A 21127-nucleotide genomic window follows, 5' to 3' on the forward strand; every position below is an offset into this window, starting at 1 on the left:
TTTCGCCCCCTTTCACCGCCCCACTTCCGCTGACGCCAGAGGTCACAGGTGACAAGCAAGATGTCGGCTGTCGGTGGCTGTGAGCGGTTGGTGAGAGGAACATCTCCGTGATAGGAGCTCCGCGAAGGCGGCTGAGAGAAGCCCAGTCGGGGAGCGAGTTTGAGGCGACGGCGGCGGACCGGGCGGGGCCGGGCTTGGGCGCCGAGGGAGCCCCGGCCGCGGGGCGTGACTGTTGGGAGCCTGGGGGAGCGGGGAGTGTGAGGTGTCGGACGCCGGTGATGCCCCGCAGCCCCCGGGGAAGCCGGGAAGCCGAATTCCGCGGGATCGCTTCATGCCGCCCACTGGTTTAGAGCCCGCCAGAATGAACAGGAAGAAAGGAGACAAGGGCTTTGAAAGCCCCAGGCCGTATAAATTATAAGTATTTTTTCATCCCCCTTTGCTCTTCTGGATTTTGTTTTCATTAGTTATATTTTGTGATTGCTTGAAACGGACTTGGTGGGTCTGGGAAACTAGAACCTTCCCAGTGTGATGGAAGTGGTATTTGTAGGGCAAAAATGCTTTGAATGACAGTGTTATTCACGAGATTTAGTGCCCATTGCGGGTTAATAAATCTTTTTCTTAAAATACTGAACTATATTTTTGTCCAAAGAAACCTGTTTTCGTGGCTGTTGCTAAATTTTTTTTTTTTTTATTTCTTTTCCCCCAAAGCCCCAGCAGATAGTTGTATGTCATAGTTGCACATCCTTCTAGTTGCTGTGTGTGGGACTCGGCCTCAGCATGGCCGGAGAAGCAGTGCGTCGGTGAGCGCCCGGGATCCGAACCCGGGCTGCCAGCAGCGGAGCATGCGCACTTAACCGCTAAGCCACGGGGCCGGCCCATGTTGCTAAATTTAAAAGTTATCTCAATTTGTGGGATTTTACAATGAAAGATAAAATGTGATTTTTGAGCTGCTTAGAACGTAGTGCTTCCTTATACTTGCATAATTATGCTTCATTTAATAATAGAAATATTTTCTTTATTTTGATTTATATTTTTTTATGTACAACCCATCAGGTCGTCTGCATCAACAACATAAACTTCCAGAGAAAATCTGTTGTGGTAAGTATATTCTCAACAATTACAAGCAGTAAGAAGTCCACCCTTTACAATGCTTAGAAATTTTCCTTTCCAGATAACTGTGTTTCCAGAATAGGAAAAAATTAGAATTCAGCTCTGTATGACTCCAAGGTCCATAGCCTTGCTGCTATACTGGCTGCCTGCTCAATTCTCCCTTACCTTTTTTTTTTTTTTCCTATTTCCTGATTAAAATTTTATTCCTTTTAATCTGTTGTGGAATATGAAAGTTTGTGTTACCAAGCATTTTGGAATTGTGCGTGAAACAAGAATAAACCCATAGTGAGATTTCGAGCATGAAAAAATAAAGTTAGTGCACACACTGACTTATCTTGGCTGATAAGAGGCCAATTTTGTTTTCTGATTCTTGGCTGACCTAGTTTAGGTAACATTGCTTTGTAATGAAGATACGGTCTTTGAAATCTAGTACTCTGGCCACATTCCCCCCCCCCCCCCCATTAAGATGAATGGATTACTGATATAATCCGTTCTAGGAAAGTCCTTGACTGCCCAAGTACTTAATTCACTCTGTATTTAATAGACCAAAGCCTTAGTGAGAGCTGGTTTTTCTTTGTGTGATGGCATCAACTTCCCTCTCAAATTTGTTTACTTAAGATGAGCTGTATAGATAAAAAATGTAACCTTTTCATAACAAGCATAGAATTTTAGGTTTATAAGGATCCTTAAAGGTTCATTAAGTGCATTCTCTTCATTTAAGGAATTTCTCTTACAGTATTCCTTACACATGATTATTTACCTTATACCTCATAGAAGGATACTTTAGGTATGTTGTGTCGGTGAACTGGGTAGGGAAGATAGGAGAATTAGGGAGTCTAGTTAAGAGGTTACTATAATAATCTAGGGGAGAAATGATGAAGCCCTGAATGAAGATATCATTAGTGAAATGGCATAGAAATAGAGTTGACATGATTGACTGAATTACAGTGAATGTTTATTAAGTATGTACTACATGTAAAACTGTCTTTTGAGGTTTTGTGTCTATGACCTCACTTAATCTTCATAATAACCCTCATGAGGTAGATACTATTTTAATCCTTATTTTTATAAATAAAGCAGCTGGAGGCTAAGTAACTTTCTTAAGGCCAGGAACTTAGCAAGTGATTGAGCCATTTTAATTTTTTTTTTTTTTTTTGTGAGGAAGACCAGCCCTGAGCTAACATCCATGCTAATCCTCCTCTTTTTGCTGAGGAAGACCGGCTCTCAGCTAACATCTATTGCCAATCCTCCTTTTTTTTTCCCCAAAGCCCCAGGAGATAGTTGTATGTCATAGTTGCACATTCCTCTAGTTGCTGTATGTGGGACGCAGCCGCAGCATGGCCAGACAAGCGGTGCGTGGGTGCGCGCCCGGGATCCGAACCTGGGCCGCCAGTAGCGGAGCACGAGCAATTAACCGCTAAGCCATGGGGCCGGCCCTATTGAGCCATTTTTAATCAAGGATGACCTAAGAGTCATCTGCAACTCCTTCCTGTCTATTGTTCCCCATCTTTACCTCCTCTACCCCTGGCAAAATGATAGAAAGGAATTGTAGATGACTCTTACTGGGATGCAAGAAAAGAGCATCCATGTGGATGATTTTTAGGTTTCCTACTGGAAAAATTGGTTAAGTGGTATATGGGTTAGCATCCTGTGAAGAAACAAATGGCACATTCATACAGGTTAGTTGAGGGGAAGTAATGAAGGGACTACTTAGAACAAACAGGGTTAAGAGAAACCAAGAGGTGGAGGAGCACCCTAGGTTAGCAACGAGGAACCACTTCTAAACCTGAAAGAACAAAGGAAAGGAAAGTTTACCAGAACCTACTGTGGCTGTAGGAAAGAGTCATCTTACAGGAGCTATGGCCTTTGGTAGAAGAATGAAGCTACTGCCTCCCTCAGCCTGACAGAGAGGAACCTGGGAGAATAAACATAATGAACTCAAGTTCCTTCTGCTCTTCAGTTTCCTCTTTGTGCCTCCCATTTGACCAACCCAACCAGAAGCCAGAGGGCTGGTGCTCATTTAATGTAACCCCTGGGATACGGAGTAGGCTGGAGAGTGGATTAGGAGGGGCAAAAGGAGGATATCTAGAACAGTCTACCCTTTTAGCCCCAAAACTTCCTCTCTTGTCTTTTGTTGAGGTGAAAAACTAGTGTTCCCAGCACAGGGGACCTAATGAAGTCCTATCAGCTATTGTAGGGGTTGGCAATAGCCAACTACCTGTTTTTGTAAGTAAAGTTTTCTTTGAACACAGCCACACCTGTTTATATATTTTCTATGGTTGCTTCAGAGCTACAATGGCAGAGTTGAGTAACTGTGACAGAAGCTGTGTAGCCCTTAAAGCCTATTTACCATCTGGCCCTTAAGGAGAAGTTTCCCTGAACTGATGTATTAATGTGAGGAAATGGCAGTTCAGCACTATTCCCTCCTAAAATATTAGCTACCCCCAGTATCTTTCCTACAAGATAGTGGAAAGAAAAGCGGGTAAAAGAATGTGAAACTTAATTGCTACAGCCCCTCCTTTCTTTAGGTGGTGTCAAGGCCAGAGTTGATATATACAGCTTCCTTATTCCTCCGCACATTCCATTTTTCCCTTCTTTGCCAGCAATTCTTTTGGTCTGACCTAGACCTCCATTCCTATAGGATCTGCATCCTTGCTTGTCCTGTCTTTATTGAGTTGTTGCAGTTTTCCACTTACTAAGACTGTTAGTCTAGTGAGACCTAAGAGGCATTCCAGTGAATCCCCTGGATTCCAGATACAGTTTTTGTCCTTATTGTTTAGCAGAACCTCAGTTCCTGTTTGATAATTGGGATTAGTCATTCCAGCTAGTACAGTGACCCCTTTCTCTGCCTCTTGGTTCAGTGGCATGAGGAGCCCAAAGTGATCAAGGGACAGTCTCTGCTTCCAATTTTATTGAACTATGACTATGTGCCCTGGTGGATGCATTCCTTCCATAGCCACTAGAACCTCCAAATACACTGAACCCAAGTCACAAAGACAGGAAGCAAGAATTCTTTCAGTGGCTTTTTTGGTGCAGTAGTGAAAATAGTCATTCCCAGTTGCTTCCCAGATCTATTTTGGCTATGGAGAGATAACCCTATATATTGTCCACTAGTTTAAGACATCCTATTAGCAGTCTCTCAATTGGTGCTGTAACAGCCATCAGCAGTAGATCATGCTAGCTGCTTCTGGCTGATAGGGCACAAGATAAAACCAGTAAATTTTGTGTGTAAGAGCCCACTGCCACACTTCCCTATACACTTGGTTGGGGGCGTGTATGGGATACTGCAATGATATGTAAGGCTTTCTGTAAGATTGTAGTTAGGGAAGGAAAATCGAGAATATGTGTCTGTTCTTGTAAGGACAAATCACTGTCCCCCACCGTGATGCAAGCTGTCTAATGTAGTCATTTCTCTACCAGCTGCCTAACTGATCCTCCCTGGGAAGGTCCCATATTAGAAGCTTACTATGATCCTCTGCTATTGGGTGGTGGGCACTCACCAATGGTGGTGGCCAGATCAGCCTTGGTGAGAGGAAGACCATGTTTTTGGGCTCATGCATAGCCTCCGTTCTTGCCACCATGATCACTTTGTATATTAAGCAGGGTGGCTAGGAAAAGAGTCTATGATATCTACTGAATAGATAATCTTGCCAATTGATTTTTGAGGGCCCCTTCTGCAATAGATGCCCTCTGATGGTCATTTATGTGATAATAAGATGAATATTTTCATATTATACCTATTCTGAGAAATCCTTTCATAAACTTAATTCTCCCACCATCTTATTTTCATTATTTAATCTTGTTCTTTCCAAGTCTCTAGCCAGCTTGCCAACCCATTAGCAAATGCCCGTGGGTCAGTGTAGATGTGTACTTCAGGTCATCTCTACTTCTACGAAGAGTATACAACTCGATGTATCTACCAGTGTTCTGCCCACTATAGGATTTTCTTCCACTGTCTTTCAGGGCCACACTTCAGTGGGATTCTGATGGCAGCTACCATCCATTTCCAAGTGGTGCCAGCGTCCTCTGCAGACTTATTCATAATTCAGGCTTGTGCTTTGTTCTGTTAACTAAGAGTGGGGAACTCTCCATGAGGCCATAGGTCTGGATTGAAGGAGAGGTGGAGAAGCAGTGGGAGCAAGTCCCACTGGATTCTGAGTCACCTGCTCATGCTGGTTGCTTGTGCCTTATGAACCTGCTGGGGCTTGGTCCAGATGTGTTGTTTCCATTGAAAAGTGGAAAGCTGCTGCACACGCCCAGCTTTATTTTTCAGATCTTCGTGTTATACTCAGTTTAGGATGGCCATTTCAGGTGACATAGTCTTTGGGAGTCCTCTGGTCATGTGTTCAGTCTCAACTGCAGAGTCTAGCAGCAAACCAGTGATTGCTTTGCAAATGGAAAACAGTTGTTGGCAGAAGAGGTCATGTCCTTATCCCTAAGCCCCAGGAATGTGCACTGTCATTCTGTTGGAGAAAGCCAGAATCTATAAAGCATCTCTGTCTGCCATGGACATTTCCAATACTGTTGGATATGCTGAGTCATAAGGCCTAAGTGTCAGGGCAGCTTGAAGCACAGCCTGGACCTGCTGCAGAACCTTTTCTTGCTCTGGACCCCTCTCAAAGCTCACAACCTTAGAGGTTGCCTAAGCAGTATGCCCGAATGTATATATTGCCTCCAGAATCCAAAGAAGCCCACCAAGTTTTGTGCCTCTCTTTTTCCCACCTTAGTGGGCAGTGCACAATGAAGCAACTTATCTTTCACTTTAGAAGGTCTGTTTTTTATTCCTCAGACCACTGGAACCTGAGCAGCTTTATAGAGTTGACAGGCCCCTGAACTTGCATAGGATTTAACTCTCTTCCTCTGCCATCCATATCTTTTTCATTTTTTTATTTTATTTTTTTGTGAGGAAGAACAGCCCTGAGCTAATATCCATGCGAATCCTCCTCTTTTTGCTGAGGAAGACTGGCCCTGGGCTAACATCTCTGCCTATCTTCCTCTACTTTATATGGGACGCTGGCACAGCATGGCCCGACAAGCTGTACATCGGTGTGCGCCAGGATCCGAACCCCGGGCCACTGCAGTGGAGCGCGCGCACTTAACTGCTACACCATGGGGCTGGCCCCCATATCTTTTTTTTTTTTGGTGAGAAAGATCAGCCCTGAGCTAACATCCATGCCAATGCTCCTCATTTTGCTGAGGAAGACTGGCCCTGAGCTAACATCTATTGCCAATCCTCCTCCTTTTTTTTCCTTTTTTCTCCCCAAAGCCCCAGTAGATAGTTGTATGTCATAGTTGCACACTGCATATCTTTTTTATTAAGGCATTTAGAAAACTTGCTCTTCCCTTCTCACCAGATCCAATTAGCATAATGTTGTCAGTATAATATACCATTGTAATTCTCTATGGGCTCTCCTGCAATCAAGGGACTTTTGGAGTATGACTGAGCAGGATAGTTGATATCGTTATTAGCTATTAGATGACAGTGAAGGGGTTCTGCTGTCTTGAAGGCAACCTGCTTCTGATTTTCTTTTCATGATAAGAATTGGCGAAAAAAGTATTTGCTTGATAATTAGTTGAATACTAGTTACCGAGAGCTGAGCTGATTTGCTGCAGTAAAAATACTACATCTGCAGACATGGTTGTGATTGGCAAATTTCTGATAATTCACCATTATTCTCCAAAACCTTCTTTACTTTTGCATTGTTCAATTATTTGTGCCAGGAAAGGATCGTAGTGAGAAACTGGAGGAGGTCAGGGAACAAGAGAATTTCACGTGGTTGAACAGGACTGGGAGAGAAGTAATGAGGGGCAAAAGGATAAACATTGTGGACATTCAAGTTTAAAATGTCAGCATCAGAGCAATTCTGAGCAGCAATGAGGTGTCTTTCAGAGTGCGATCTTAATTGCTGTCCTGGAATGGAAGTGCAGATCATAGAAATTGAAGTCAAGGAGCTTTGAAGCATTGTTACTGCGTGGATCAGATACATCTACATTCAAGTCACTTAAGAGTGATGGCAGAGATAGGTTAGAAAAGGAGAGTATGAGTCTTCAATAAATGTTGGGGAATTTGGGAGATATTATTGAAGAGGAAGAGAAATCGTGTACCTGTATGGCATGAACCCAAAGGAACAGAAGTGGAAAAGAATAAGAAAACATTTATTAGGCATTTATTAGATGCCAGCTATGATTTTAAGTGCTTCCCATATATTAAATTGCTCAATTGTCATAATAACACCAAAAGGTAGGTAGTGTCATTATTCTTGTTTTATAGTTGAGGAAACTGAGGCACAGAGAGCTAGAGTAACTTAGCCCAAGATTATACTAAGTGGTGGAGCTAGGATTTGAATGCAGGCAGTCTACCTCCAGAACACATGTATTTAGCAATGACTGTACTGCCCTTGTTCTTCTAGTGTATGCTCTATAAAATCCTGTAAATGTCTAAGTAGCAGTGGAAACTAGGAGATTTCCTGGTTTCCCCTCCTTTAATTTATAGTGAATGAAAGAAAAAGTAGCTTCTTGTCAAGGGGGATTCAAGAGACATTTCATCTAATGCTAGAAGATGGAGAAGGAATTTTTGAAAAAGTTGAGTGGCACAGGGGAGGTTACTTAAAATGGGACGGGGGCTCTAGGAGGATGGTCAGCTTTGAAGTGGTGGGGAGAGAGCAAGAAGATGATGAAAGTGAGAGGTTAGATGACCCTCGGGGCTTGCAATTGTGCCGGTGGCTAAGGATGAGAGAGACTGGAGGCCAATTAATGGGTCTGAGTGTTGCAGGCAGATATAGGTTAGGGCTCTAGGTGGTGCCAGAGACCTGATGATACACCTAGACTGGGCTTTTCCCATCTTCATGAAATACACTACGTTCACTGTTTTTTTATTATTAACCTTAGTTTAGAAAGCCAAATCCTGTTCTTATGTTCCACCTATGTAGCTAACTGTTGACAGCTTTTCCATAATCTTTTTTGACATTATTTGGTTCTGCTTGCTGTCTTTCAGCTAATCCAAGTTCATTTGTGTAGATGGGTCATTGGATAGCTGATATGCTAATTAAGGGAATTGGGGTCTGCCTACGATTGCTCACAGTTTACACCTTTAAATGCAGAGATTTCATCAACGGTTTTTTGCCTTTGCTCTTTATTCTCATTTGCTTCCACATGGAGCTGTCCAGATGGTCTAATTTAAGGATGTATGGCTCTCCTCTTATTTGGGAATTGGGAGAAAAGGGGTTGCAGAATCTCTAGGTTTTTGGGTAGTTGGGCTGAATATTATCTAAAAAAAATTCTCGGATATTTATTATTTAAAAGGCTTGTACTGAGAGACATTATGGCATAGTGGGAATCAATTGGGATCATTTAGATGTGGGTTTGAATTTCAGATCTCCACTTATTAATGGTATAATTTTCTTTTTATTTTTGTGAGGAAGATCAGCCCTGAGCTAACATCTGTCACCAATCCTCCTCTTTTTTGTGCTGAGGAAGACTGGCCCTGAGCTAACATCTGTGCCCATCTGCCCATCTTCCTCCACTTTGTATGGGACGCCACCACTGCATGGCTTGACAAGCAGTGCGTCAGTGCACGTCTGGGATGCGAGCCCCGGGCCGCTGCAGTGAAGCACACTCACTTAACCGCTATACCACCGGGTCGGCACCCCCCCCTTTTTTTGGGGAGGAAGACTAGCCCTGAGCTAACATCTGTTGCCAATCCTTCTCTTTTTGCTGAGGAAGATTGGCCCTGGGCTAACATCCGTGCCCATCTTCGTCTACTTTATATGGGACACTGCCACAGCATGGCTTGACAAGCAGTGCATCGGTGCACCGGGGATCTGAACCTGAGAACCCTCAGGCTGCCAAAGTGGAGCGCACACGTTTAACCACTATGCCACCAGGCCGGCCCATAATTTTCTTAACTGTGTTAACTTATCTGTGAAAAGTATAAAGTAGTGCTTATCTTTTAAAGTTCTTACTGGGATTAGAGAGAATTGATGAAAGTATCTAGTGTGTTGTCTGGCATATAATAGTGCTCCTTAAGTAGTAGCCATTTTAAATTGTTATAATCTAGTTCTCTAAGGTTATTGCCTGAATTTCATCTTAGATATTCCTATTGCAGCCTCTGAAATTTTTCTGTTCACTTGGCAGCCCCTGAAATGTTACTATTTCATGCTCTCCCATATTTTGTGTTTGAGTACATCAGTTTTCAACCTAGGGTATTAAACTCACTGGACTTATATTCCATGTTTCATTGGTCCGTCTTTCCCATTTGATTCAACACAAGAGGGTGGTGGGTGGTCAGTGTATTTAGTTGTCTCTTATATCTTAGGTGCATGCTTCAGATACGTCACTCACCACACAGCTGACATGGTAGAACTATATATGGCCTCTGGGACCACTTGGTAGGCAATCAGCCAGCACTTTGAAGTATCTGCTGCTGTTGAAGGCAGCAATAGATTTTCCCTCCTTGCCTGAGTATCTCATGTGGCTCTGTCTGCTTCACATGTCCTGATTTACCTCCATGAGCAGAGACTCATACTTGTTAGCTTTGGTGGTGTAGGGGGCCATGTTCTTTCACTCACTGACCTGGTTTTGATTCTCTTTCTGCTGTCATTTTCTTTTCCTTCCTCCCTGTCTAGAAATTCTTATATTTGAGAGTAGTGGGTCCTTTAATTTCTTTCTAGCAGATGGCCTAATTTTCACTGATAGTGAGTGTGAACCACCAGCATAAGGTATACATAATTCACACCCATTCAATCACTAGGACAACCATGTTTGAAATGAAGATACTTGGAGAGCACTTGTATGTATGCAGCTATTTGGGATTCTGTCTCTGGAGTGGTATGTGTATAAGTAGTAGAAATCAAAGAAATGTGTTCTAAAACATACCAATCTTAATTGTAATGAAGTTATCTTTCTTTATCTTTACAGGGATTTGTGGAACTGACTATATTTCCCACAGTTGCGAACTTGAATAGAATCAAGTTGAACAGCAAACAGTGTAGAATATACCGAGTAAGGATCAATGATTTAGAAGCTGCTTTTATTTATAATGATCCAACCTTGGAAGTTTGTCACAATGAATCAAAACAGTAAGTTATCCACTTTAAAAGTCAATATTTCCAACAGTTATGTGTTTTTCCCATGTGATTAGATTAATTTTCCAATAGATTTTTTTTAGATTATTATTAGACTCTGGTTCCCAATTCTTTTTTTCTAAGTATAATTTCTGTTGCTTTTACTACTCTGCACATTTGGTTTAAGAATTTTACTAGCTCTGCCCAACATAGTAAGTTACTAAGTTTCCCTTCTTCAGACTACAGTTTTAAAGAAGTACTATCGGAGAACTTTAAATAAATTTTCTTAACCATTTTTCTACTTTTAATGTTTTCTTAAAAGTATTTACTTCATAAATATTAAATATAATCTTCAGTGAGTTAGATGGTCACCATAATCTGTAGACCAGAGATTACTTTAACATTCTGTAAAATATTTTGACTACTTTAGAATATCATCTAAAAATGTTGTGTCTGAAATATCTCGTTCCTTCAACTTATATATTGCATTTATTGAGGCTACTTTCAGTAAATATATGTTGTTGTGATCAGTTTTGTGTTCCACTTTTGTCGTTTAAATACTTTGTTTCCACTTTTCCATGTATAATATGATAGACTTCATTTTTATGGTCAGGTAATAGTCCATTTACTCAGTATATTGTAGTTTGTATGATTATTTTTCAGTTGTTTGGCATTGGTATAATTTCCAGCTCTTGTGGTCATAAGTAATGTTGAGGGAATATTTTGGCACAGATAAGTTTTTTTTCCTTTGAATTATTTCTTAGGAAAGTAGGATTACTTATCATTCTTATGGCTCTTCTTAACATTTTACTTGATTGTGCCTAGTAAAATTTGTACTAATTTAAGTACTGCATTTGAAGGTACTTGTCTTTTCAAAGCTTTGATAGCATTGGATTATATCATTTCTGTGATTCTCATTGTTTTGGAGTAGAATGCCCCAAACTATAAACTGTTTTTTTTTATAAACTATAAACTCTTTTTAGTCAAGATGGTATTTTAACTAGTCTAGATGTGTAATATTGCCTTAAGGCAGCAGTTCTCAAAGTGTGATTCCCAGACCAGCAACATCAACATCACCTGGGAACTTGTTAGAAAGGCAAATTAGGTATTACCCCGGACTTGGTGACTTAGAAACTGGGCACAGGGTCCTGCAGTTTGTGTTTTAACTAGCCTGCCAGGTGATTCTGATACAAGCTAATGCTTGAGAACCACTGCCTTAAGGAATTGTGAGGGCTGAGAAAGGAGGCTTATGTTTAGACATATTTATGCTCCCAATAATCATTGGTTTAGAATCTTTCAAACTCAGAGAAGAAAAAAGAAAATGGTGTTGGGAAAATTCAGGGAATCTGAATTGCTCCTGTAATGTGCCATTTCATAAAGGTGAGTTGTTGAAATTACAGTGCTTTTACAGCCACACTTGTAGAACTGACGTAAAAAGACAATACAAAATCATCTGCATCCTCTTTTTCTCAGAAAAAAAAATCATCTGCCTTTGAAGGAGTGAGTATATACCACTAATGAATGGAAAAGGCACCTGTAAAAGAGCAGGGAGGGGGGCCAGTGCCTTGCCAGAAGGCCAAAATTGGATCCCGTATTTTTTTTTTTTTAATTTATTTTTTTCCCCCAAAGCCCCAGTAGATAGTTGTATGTCATAGTTGCACAGCCTTCTAGTTGCTGTATGTGGGACGCAGCCTCAGCATGGCCGGAGAAGCGGTGCGTCGGTGTGCGCCCGGGATCCGAACCCCGGCCGCCAGCAGCGGAGCGCGCGCACTTAACCGCTAAGCCATGGGGCCGGCCCCTTGGCTCCCGTATTGAGCCTAGTGCTCTGCATTTGATGACAGGGTAAGAGGCCTCTCCATCTGCCAGTCACAAAACACAGTGTTTGCACATCTGCTTTACCAGTTGTTGTCGCTCAGTGATAATCTGTGACAATGCAGTGACAGGACCAGTAGACTCCAAATCTGTCGAGGAAGCAAGCTTTACTTTGCTGTGTTTATTTTGAGTGATGATATCCCCTAAAATTTTTCTTTAGTAATAGGGAAGATGCCTCATCACTTTTTGTGTTATAAATAAAAGAAGTCATAAAGGAGAAGTTTTTCAAAGGTTAGGTTAGAAAATCAGGAAAGATAGAATATATTTTAAATTTTCTTTTCAGCTAGAGAACAGAGCTCTGTTAGCCGTGGTCACTTAGTAAATACTTGCTGACACCCCTGCTTTTCTGCCTAGTTCTAGAATCTTGATTACTTTTTAAAAGAGATGACATTAGTTATTTTTGCTGGTGTGTGTTTATTCTCTGACTTGTTCAGAAGAGGATTTGAGAAAACTTTTAGAATTTTATTATACAACAATTTTAATAATGAAATTAGTATGAAGGGTGAAAAAGTATAGGATAGTCGGTATACACTATTAAGTTATTGCATGATTACTAGAGGAAAACTGTAGATTTGGTTTTGATATTTCTGGTTGCCATACCAAAGAGGGAAATACTAACATTTATAAGATTCATAAGACACAAGATAGAAACATATCTATTATTCAGAAGAAATACTGCTTTTCGTAGCAGTTAGATGTGAAAAATATCTCCATGGATGACAGTATTTTTGAAGGGAACTTAGGGAAAGGCAGATAGTTAAGGTCTTGGGCTTGTCCTTAGATACATCTGTTACCTTTTTTGTTTCTAAAGTAACTTTCTTTAATGAACCAATAAAATTTCCACTAAAGCTGAAACAGAAATTAAGTATAACAGTTTTGAAATTGAAAGTTAATCTTAAAATTCAGTGGAAAAATTTGATCTTTAATATATACAAGAATCTCCTAACAGTCAAAGAAGTAATATACTGCTTCATCACATTTTATTCGTTTTTGTTGTAAAGTTAAGGTGCCAGGCTCTCCTATTTTTAGTGGAAAGAGTATGCTTACTTTGGTTGAGATTCAGCACCTTTGAATTGTAGGGGGAATGTAAGGAAGGGAAACATTTAGATAAGAGACTAAAAGGCATTTCTACCTATTTTATCCAACTAAAAGTTAGCTGAGTTGTTAAATTATCTGTACTAGCAATTAAAAATCCTATTGGTCATGTAACCAAGGCTCCTTGCTCTCTCTCTTTCTTTGACTTATCTGCCAGTAAAATAATCGCAGCACTTGAAGTTTCTCCAAATATATTTTGTGTTTGAATCTTACTTATTGTAGATAGATTATAGTTTTCCTTCATAGCAGCTATGGCTCTTTGGTGTTTTTTGTTTGTTTGTTTTTTTGCTACGTTTGTCTCTTCTTAGAATAAAATAAATGTAGACTTTGCCAGAGAAACTGTTTCTGTGGATGGGTAGCCTATAGTGGCTCACATCTCTCTTTCGTCTTTGTTTCTTTCCCTTCCCTAGACAGGCTTTGTCACTTTGAGAAGACGTTTTTTATTTTGCTTGAAAAGTCTCAACTTTCCAAAGTTCTAAGAATCAGTTTAATTCCTGTCTCCTGCTTTCATTTTCACTAAGGAATGGCAGTAGAAATGAAGCTCTCTTAAGATACAAATGAAGTAGCTATTGAGTGATTAGAGTGATTTTTTTAGAGTGATTAGAATTGATTTTTTAAAATTACTATTTTTTTTTTTAAGATTTTCTAGGTCTTAGATTTTAATACAGACTTCAATAAAGGGGCTTTAAATGTTATTATTTACTAATAATATATAGTAGAAGTAGTTGATGCCATTATTGATTATGGTTAAGTAATATGTATAGTTTATATTTTAACTCAGACTCAATGCCTCACTGCCAGTTGTTTTAGTAGTATTGCTTGGAAATAAGTTGTCATACTTGGAGTAACACTAGGGTTCGTTTGGTCAAAACTTCAACAAGAATTTTTCCTATACTATTCCACCTTCTGCTTGAATGCTTCCAGCTCTGGAGGGCTCACTATATTTTAAAGCACCCCTTTCATTATTTCTAAATGCTAGAAAGTTCTTTATTACGTTGAGCTACAGTCTTTTGCTGTAATAGTCAAAAACTTATTCTAAATAAATATTGTTTTCCCCTAAGTTTTTTTTCCAGTTTATAGAATCTCCGTACTCTCAGCCATTCCTCATCTAAAACTGTTTCCAATTTGTTACCATTTTCTTTGCCCTTCTCCAAACACACTCTGGTTTGACCTTGTGTTTTCTTAAATATGGTAATCCTAGAACTAGATATAGTTCTTCTTATTTGCGCTAATCAACGCATGCATAGCAGTAGAGCCTTTTTGACCTTATCTGTATTCAGTATTTCTAGTAGCTTGAGATTTATTAGCTTTTCACAAATAGCTACTTTAAGTAATTTGCTCAAGTTTGAGTTTGTAATCAGTGAAATCCCCTACGATTTTTCATATAAAAACCTATTACAGTAGAGTTTTCTCTTAGCACCCTTATTTCATGGTATCATATCAAATACTGTGTTGGAAAGACATCTTTATTAATTTTGGTATTGGTTCCATTTCTGAAAAATGGATTTTTCTTTTGGCTGGCTTATTTTTTTTTTTTTCTGTATGTAAACTATCTAAACTAAAGACAGCAGAAGAACTGAGTGTTGACAAAGGATGTAACTAGAACTCTCAAACATTGCTAATAGGAATGTAAATTGAGGTTGAATATGCGTGTACTCTATGATTAGCAGTCCCACTCCTAGATGTACACCCTATAGAAACGTGTTCATGTGTTCACCAAAAAATATTTACAAAATTATTCACAGCAGTCTTTGTAATAGTCAAAAATGGTAATTACCTGGAGACTCATCAATGGTGGAACAGTAGATTGTGGTATATTCTCACACTATTGGAATTCTAAATAGTAATGAGAATGAATGACCAACAACTACGTGCAGTAATATGGATGGATCTCACAAACTTAATGTTGAGTAGAAGTCAGACGCAAAATAATATATATTAAGTTGTTAAATCTATCAAGTTAGATGTCAGAATAATGGGTTACCCTTGGTGGTGGGAAGTGGGGCTTGGTTAGTTATTACAAGGGGGCTTCTGGGGGCTGGTAAAGATCTATTCTTGCTCTGCATGTTGGCTATTTTGGTTTTGTGAAAATTCATCGAGCTGTATACTTAAGAGTATATATACTTTCCTAATGTATATTGTGCTTCTATGAAATTTTTTTAAAATAGAGGAAAAGTTTACAAATAATTGAATCTTAAGTTTTGTAAAATCTGCACCTTAAAAGCACGTTCTTTATTGAACAAAGAATTAACAGATTATTTTTATTTAATATGGATGTTTATAATAGATTCTTGGAAAAAATTCTTTTGATTGCCTTAATTTACCAGTTTTTCCATGTCCCCAACAAGCATTACTCATCTTTAAACTTTGTTTCCTTGAGGAGGTCTGGGGGTTGGGAGAGTGGTGGTTATAGGGCAAGGGCATTAATATTTTGCAGTCATTATTATTCTAAAAATTGAAAATACTTATTATAATCTTGCCTTGTAATTTTTGGCTTTTATGAGGTTATTATGAAAGGAAACATATTTGATTCATATTATGAAAGGAAACACTGAAATCCAAACCATGAGAAGATTGTTCCTCATAACTGACTTCCCAATAGATTCCATTTATAATGACTCACCATTTTATTTGGAGCACTTTACCTTTTCTCAGGAACCAAGGAGATTAAGTGAGAATAATTTCCCGTAAACTGAGCAGTCTAATATGTATGTGTTTAAATTTGGCCTTTTGTGTAACGATTATTTTTTATTTTTGAATTTCACAGATAACTGGGAGAAAATTATAAGTTCTTCAGCTATCTTTCAGATTTTATGTTTTTGAGATTTTATAGAAAAGAAATTGCAATCTATAGATGTACAAAGTAGTCTTTAAAGTTAGATGGTATGTTAACTAAGTGCTGACAAGGATGCAGAGCAGCTGGCACTTTTATATATTACTGGTGGGAATGCAGAATGGTACAGGCATTTTTTTTTTTTTTTTTTTTTGTGAGGAGATCAGCCCTGTGCTAACATCCGCCAATCCTCCTCTTTTTTTGCTGAGGAAGACGGCCCTGGGCTAACATCCGTGCCCATCTTCCTCCACTTTATATGGGACGCCGCCACAGCATGGCTTGCCAAGCAGTGCGTCGGTGCGCGCCCGGGATCCGAACCAGCGAACCCTGGGCCGCCGCAGCGGAGCGCCCGCACTTAACTGCTTGCGCCACCGGGCCGGCCCCTGGTACAGGCATTTTTATAAAGCTAAACATACATTTACCATATGACTCAGCAGTCCCACTCTTCAGTATTTGTACTACAGAAATGAAAATTAAATTCACATAAAAGGGCCGGCCCCATGGCTTAGCGGTTAAGTGCGCGTGCTCCGCTGCTGGCGGCCCGGGTTCGGAACCCCGGGCGCACACCAACGCACCGCTTCTCCGGCCATGCTGAGGCCGTGTCCCACATACAGCAACTGGAAGGATGTGCAGCTATGACATACAACTATCTACTGGGGCTTTGGGGGAAAATAAATAAATAAATAAAATCTTAAAAAAAAAAAAAAATTCACATAAAAACTGATACAGAATTGTTCATAGCAGTTTTATTTGTGGTAGTCAAAAGCTGGAAACAACCCAGATGTCCTTCAGTGTGTGAATGAATAAATAGTAAACAATCTGTGGCACAGTCTATACAATAGAGTACTATTTACATTCAGTGTAAAAAGGAACAGACTATTGATACATGTAACACCTTAGGTGAATTTCAAAGACATACTGAGTGAGAGAAGCCTCAAAACGTTGCATTCTGTATGATTCCATTATTTGACACAAGGCATAGCACAAAGGACTTTTTGAGATGATGGAGCTGTGCTATACCCTGATTATGGTGGTGGTTAAACATATGTTAAAATTTATAGAATTATATACCAAAGAAGAAAGAGTTACTTTCACTGTATGATATTTAAAAAAAGAAATAGATGGTATATGAAAACACGGAGTTATTTGCTTTTATTATGGTCTTGGAGTTTTTACTCATTTTATTTTACGTATTTATCTAACAGAAAGAAAGTGTTAAAATTATTGAAAAGTCTGTTTAGTACTTCCAGAATGTTATGTTGATTTCCAGATTTCCAGAACAAAACCAGATGAGAACAGTGTTTTCATATTTCCGTAAGACTTCTGTGTATTGTTTTCATGCAGTAGGAAATAAGGCCAAGTAACTATGAAACAAATATTTATTGAGTACCCGCTGGTGTATAGGGGATATAATGGTGAACCAGCCAAAAGTTCCCTTCCTTCGTTAAGCTTAAATTGCCATGCACTGGGGAGTGAAGGAGAGCAGTATTACATTTTGAAGAATTGATTTCCATCTTGACTTGTTTTAAACACCTTAGTTTCTGTCACATTATAAAGCTTGTTGAATCCATTCAAATTTTTGCCAGATTGATAAAGAATAATTATTTCTTCAATTCTACATATATTCTTTATATTTGTATCAGGAAAGTGTACTGGCTTTGGCATTCCAAAATTAATGAAGAATGTGATAATCATAATAATAATCACATAGCATTGGTGAGTAGACTGTATATGCCATTGTACTTACAGTTTAATAATTTTTGTCGTGGTGAGTAGAATGACAGTTACTTAGCAAAAAAGTGTTCTTATGAATTATGGAAGATGATATAGTGCTTACAAACAAATGGTGCTAAATATTTAAGAAAATACTTGGTGAAATATGTGGCTTATGGTTCAAGTTGGCTTTTTTTTTTTCCAGGAGAAATCTCAATTATTTTTCCAATGCTTATGCAGCTGCGGTTAGTGCTGTGGATCCTGATGCGGGAAATGGAGAACTTTGCATTAAGGTTCCATCAGAATTATGGAAACACGTTGATGGTAAATTACCGAGACTATATTGACTGTATAATAAAATCATGTTAGATTGAGTGAATAGAAACTTTTACATGAAAATTAATGATCTCAAAATTGTAAATTAATCTGTTGAAATATATAGGAATTAGAAGCTCTTTTTTCTTTAAGGATCACTGGGTAACGGGAAAATAGTAATCAAGGGCTATGAGAAAAGAGCAACTCATTTCACTGTTGTTTTTAAAATGCAAGTTATAAAAAAAGTTAGATAGTGTTATGTTAAGCGAAATAAGCTGGCCAGAGAAAGACAAGCACTGTATGATTTCACTCATATGTGGAAGATAAACAAACACATGGACAAAGAGAACAGATTAGTGGTTACCAGAGGGGAAGGGGGTTAGGGGGTGGGCGTGGGGGTAAAGGGGCACATATATATGGTGACTGACAAATAATGTACAACTGAAATTTCACAATGTTATAGACTATTATGACCTCAATAAAAAAAAAAGTTAGCTGGATGGAACAGTTTGTCAGGATTTGAGAACCCACACAATGTCAGATCAGTTTAGAATTATAGCATTTTATAGTAGGAAGGATTCTAAAAAATCATCTGGTTTAGTTCCTTTCTTTTACAGAAGAATTATCTGAAGTCCAAAGAAAGTAAATGACCTGCCGAAGGTCACTAATTAGTAGTAGAGTCAAGGCTAGAACATAGGGTTCCTAACACCCGCTCTGCATACTTTTGAGCGTACTCTTATTATTTCTAAATCTTCATTTTCTCTTGTATAAAGTTACAGCCATTATAATTATTATACGTAACCTTCTGCCTACCTTTATTTAGCCTTATGAAAGTTAACTAAGATAAGAAAGTAAAAGACTTTTTGTTTTGCTTTTGCTTTTTTTTTGATAGTTTTTTTTGTGTGTGGGGGGTATTTTTTCAGTGGAGGGAGTTTGCCCAATTAAGGGGACTGGCATGGAAGGTCATCATTGCATGTTCAGGGATTGGAGATAGTCCATGTGGTTATAATGTTTTGGGAGAAGTTAAAAGAAACATCTTTAATCTTATTATGAAAGCAACACATATTATGTAAAAATCAAACAACAATAAGTAATGCATAATGTAAATTCTCAGGTAGTCCTCCCCCCGCCCCCCCTCCTTCTCCTACTCCCCAAAATCAACTAGGGTTAACAGTCTGTGGGAGAATGTAATAAGAGAACAAACTTGAGAAGTAAGTTTTGAATTAGATTTGTAAGGCCTTAAGTGTTCCTGTTTTGTAGTTTTGAACTGTTTTCTTTAGGCAGTATAGCATTGTCAGAAATGTTAAGAGCAGGATATGGCATGACCAGAGCTATATTTTGGGAGAACACAGCTAGCAATGGCTAGAATCCAGTGGAGGTAAGGACACCAGTGGAGGCAGGCTATTGAGTTAAAATAGGCAGAGAGATGGTGAAAGCCTAAACTAGGGTAAGTAGTGTGGTTTTTCGTGTAAAACTCAGCCTTTGAGACCCATTTTATGTTCAGTCTAAGTCTTTGCCCTTGTTATAGACCATTGTTACTTAATTACATATTTATGTATCAATTTATTTGTGTATTTATTTGTTGCAGAATTAAAGGTCCTAAAGATACACATCAATTTTTCTTTGGATCAGCCAAAAGGAGGTCTTCATTTTGTGGTACCCAGTGTAGAGGGAAGTATGGCAGAGAGAGGTGCTCATGTTTTCTCTTGTGGGTATCAAAATTCCACAAGGTAGATTATTAATTCTTATATATTGCAGTTAATTTCATTTTCTAATTGCATTTTTTTCGGTTTGTATGCAATACATGTATTTAGTGTAAAATAAGAAGTATGAGCTTAATCCCCAAACTTCTTTTACCTCTTCTGAATCTTGTTCCATTAGTTATTCCTCCTCAATCATATGTCTTCTCTTCTTTCCTAAAATCTTCTCAATGCTTTCTTTTATTTTTTTAACTTTATATCGAAGTAAAATAACATCAGAAAATTACATAAATTGTAAATAGAAAGTTCAGTAAATTTTCACAAGTGAACAAATCCACGTAAGTCACACTCACATGAAGAAAAACAACATTACCAGCATCACAGAGTTCCCTCTCCCACCCACTTTCATTCGCTACTTCCCCCCTCACATCCTACTGCTCAAGGGTAACCACTGTCCTGATTTCTATAATACCATAGATTATTTGCACCTGTTTTTGAACTTTATATAAATGGAAGCACATGCATTATGCTCATTTCTGGCTTTTTTTGTTCAACACTGTGGTAGTGAGATTTACCTTCATTGTTGTTTGTAATTGTAGTTCATTCTCATAGCTCTATAGTTCACTACATGTTATTATTTTTTTAATCTTTCTTTTTTTTTTTATAATTTTATTTGTTTATTTATTTATTTTTCCCCCAAAGCCCCAGTAGATAGTTGTATGTCATAGTTGCACATACAACTTCTAGTTGCTGTACGTGGGACGCGGCCTCAGCATGGCCGGAGAAGTGGTGCGTCGGTGCGCGCCTGGGATCCGAACCCGGGCCGCCAGCAGCGGAGCGCACGCACTTAACTGCTAAGCCACGGGGCTGGCCCCACTACATGTTATTGAAATATTATTTTATAATATGTGTAGTCTCCTCGATTATTATTCATAATGTTCAGATTATTAACTTTTCCAAGCCAGGGATGGTGTCTTATACTTCTTTGTGTTTCAGTACCAAGTACAGACCCTGGCACATAATAAAGCCTGACCTGAATTGATAGAAAGTCAAATAGAAATTTTATATCTGGCTTTATTTGTGTTTGATTTTATACAATATATCCCATACTCCAAAAAAGCAGTTTCCTAACTTATTGAATAGATTCTGAATATTGTGTTTTTTAAAACTTTATTATCAGCTTTTTTTAGTTTCTGGAAATAAATGCTACATAAAAACTGGCTGATGTGAATATACAAGTGAAAATTATTTTTAATTTAGATAGTGGAAACTAAGAATTGCTTACTTCGTTTTTAGGGTGTGAAATGGAGGTACCACAAGATATATTTTCTTAATATTGCCAAATAATATTTGGAGACAGGTTTCTATCTTGAATCAAATTCTTTCAAGTTGTGCGGTAAAAAAGCTTCAGCAGGCAAATAACTAAA

General features: G+C 38.7%; 1 protein-coding gene across 10 annotated transcripts in view; it reads left to right on the plus strand.

Moving 5' to 3' along the window:
• The first annotated feature begins 48 nt into the window (after positions 1-48).
• TAF2 (TATA-box binding protein associated factor 2) overlaps positions 49-21127 on the plus strand; it is a 94723-nt gene continuing 73644 nt past the window's right edge. For 6 of the 10 annotated variants that reach the window (XM_087447508.1, XM_014787992.2, XM_014787994.2 and 3 more), the window contains exons 1-5: positions 49-414; positions 1044-1098; positions 10027-10187; positions 17891-18009; positions 19589-19730. In XM_087447508.1, coding sequence (XP_087303634.1) covers positions 332-414; positions 1044-1098; positions 10027-10187; positions 17891-18009; positions 19589-19730 — 560 coding nt within the window. In that variant the 5' untranslated portion in view covers positions 49-331. Of the gene's footprint in view, positions 415-1043; positions 1099-10026; positions 10188-17890; positions 18010-19588; positions 19731-21127 lie in introns of those variants that run through there. The other 4 variants (XM_087447505.1, XM_004431112.3, XM_087447509.1 and 1 more) reach the window with 2 other exon arrangements.

This window comes from Ceratotherium simum, chromosome 23, assembly GCF_057802395.1.
Source record: "Ceratotherium simum simum isolate JZ-2026a chromosome 23, ASM5780239v1, whole genome shotgun sequence".
Classification (NCBI taxonomy): domain Eukaryota; kingdom Metazoa; phylum Chordata; class Mammalia; order Perissodactyla; family Rhinocerotidae; genus Ceratotherium; species Ceratotherium simum.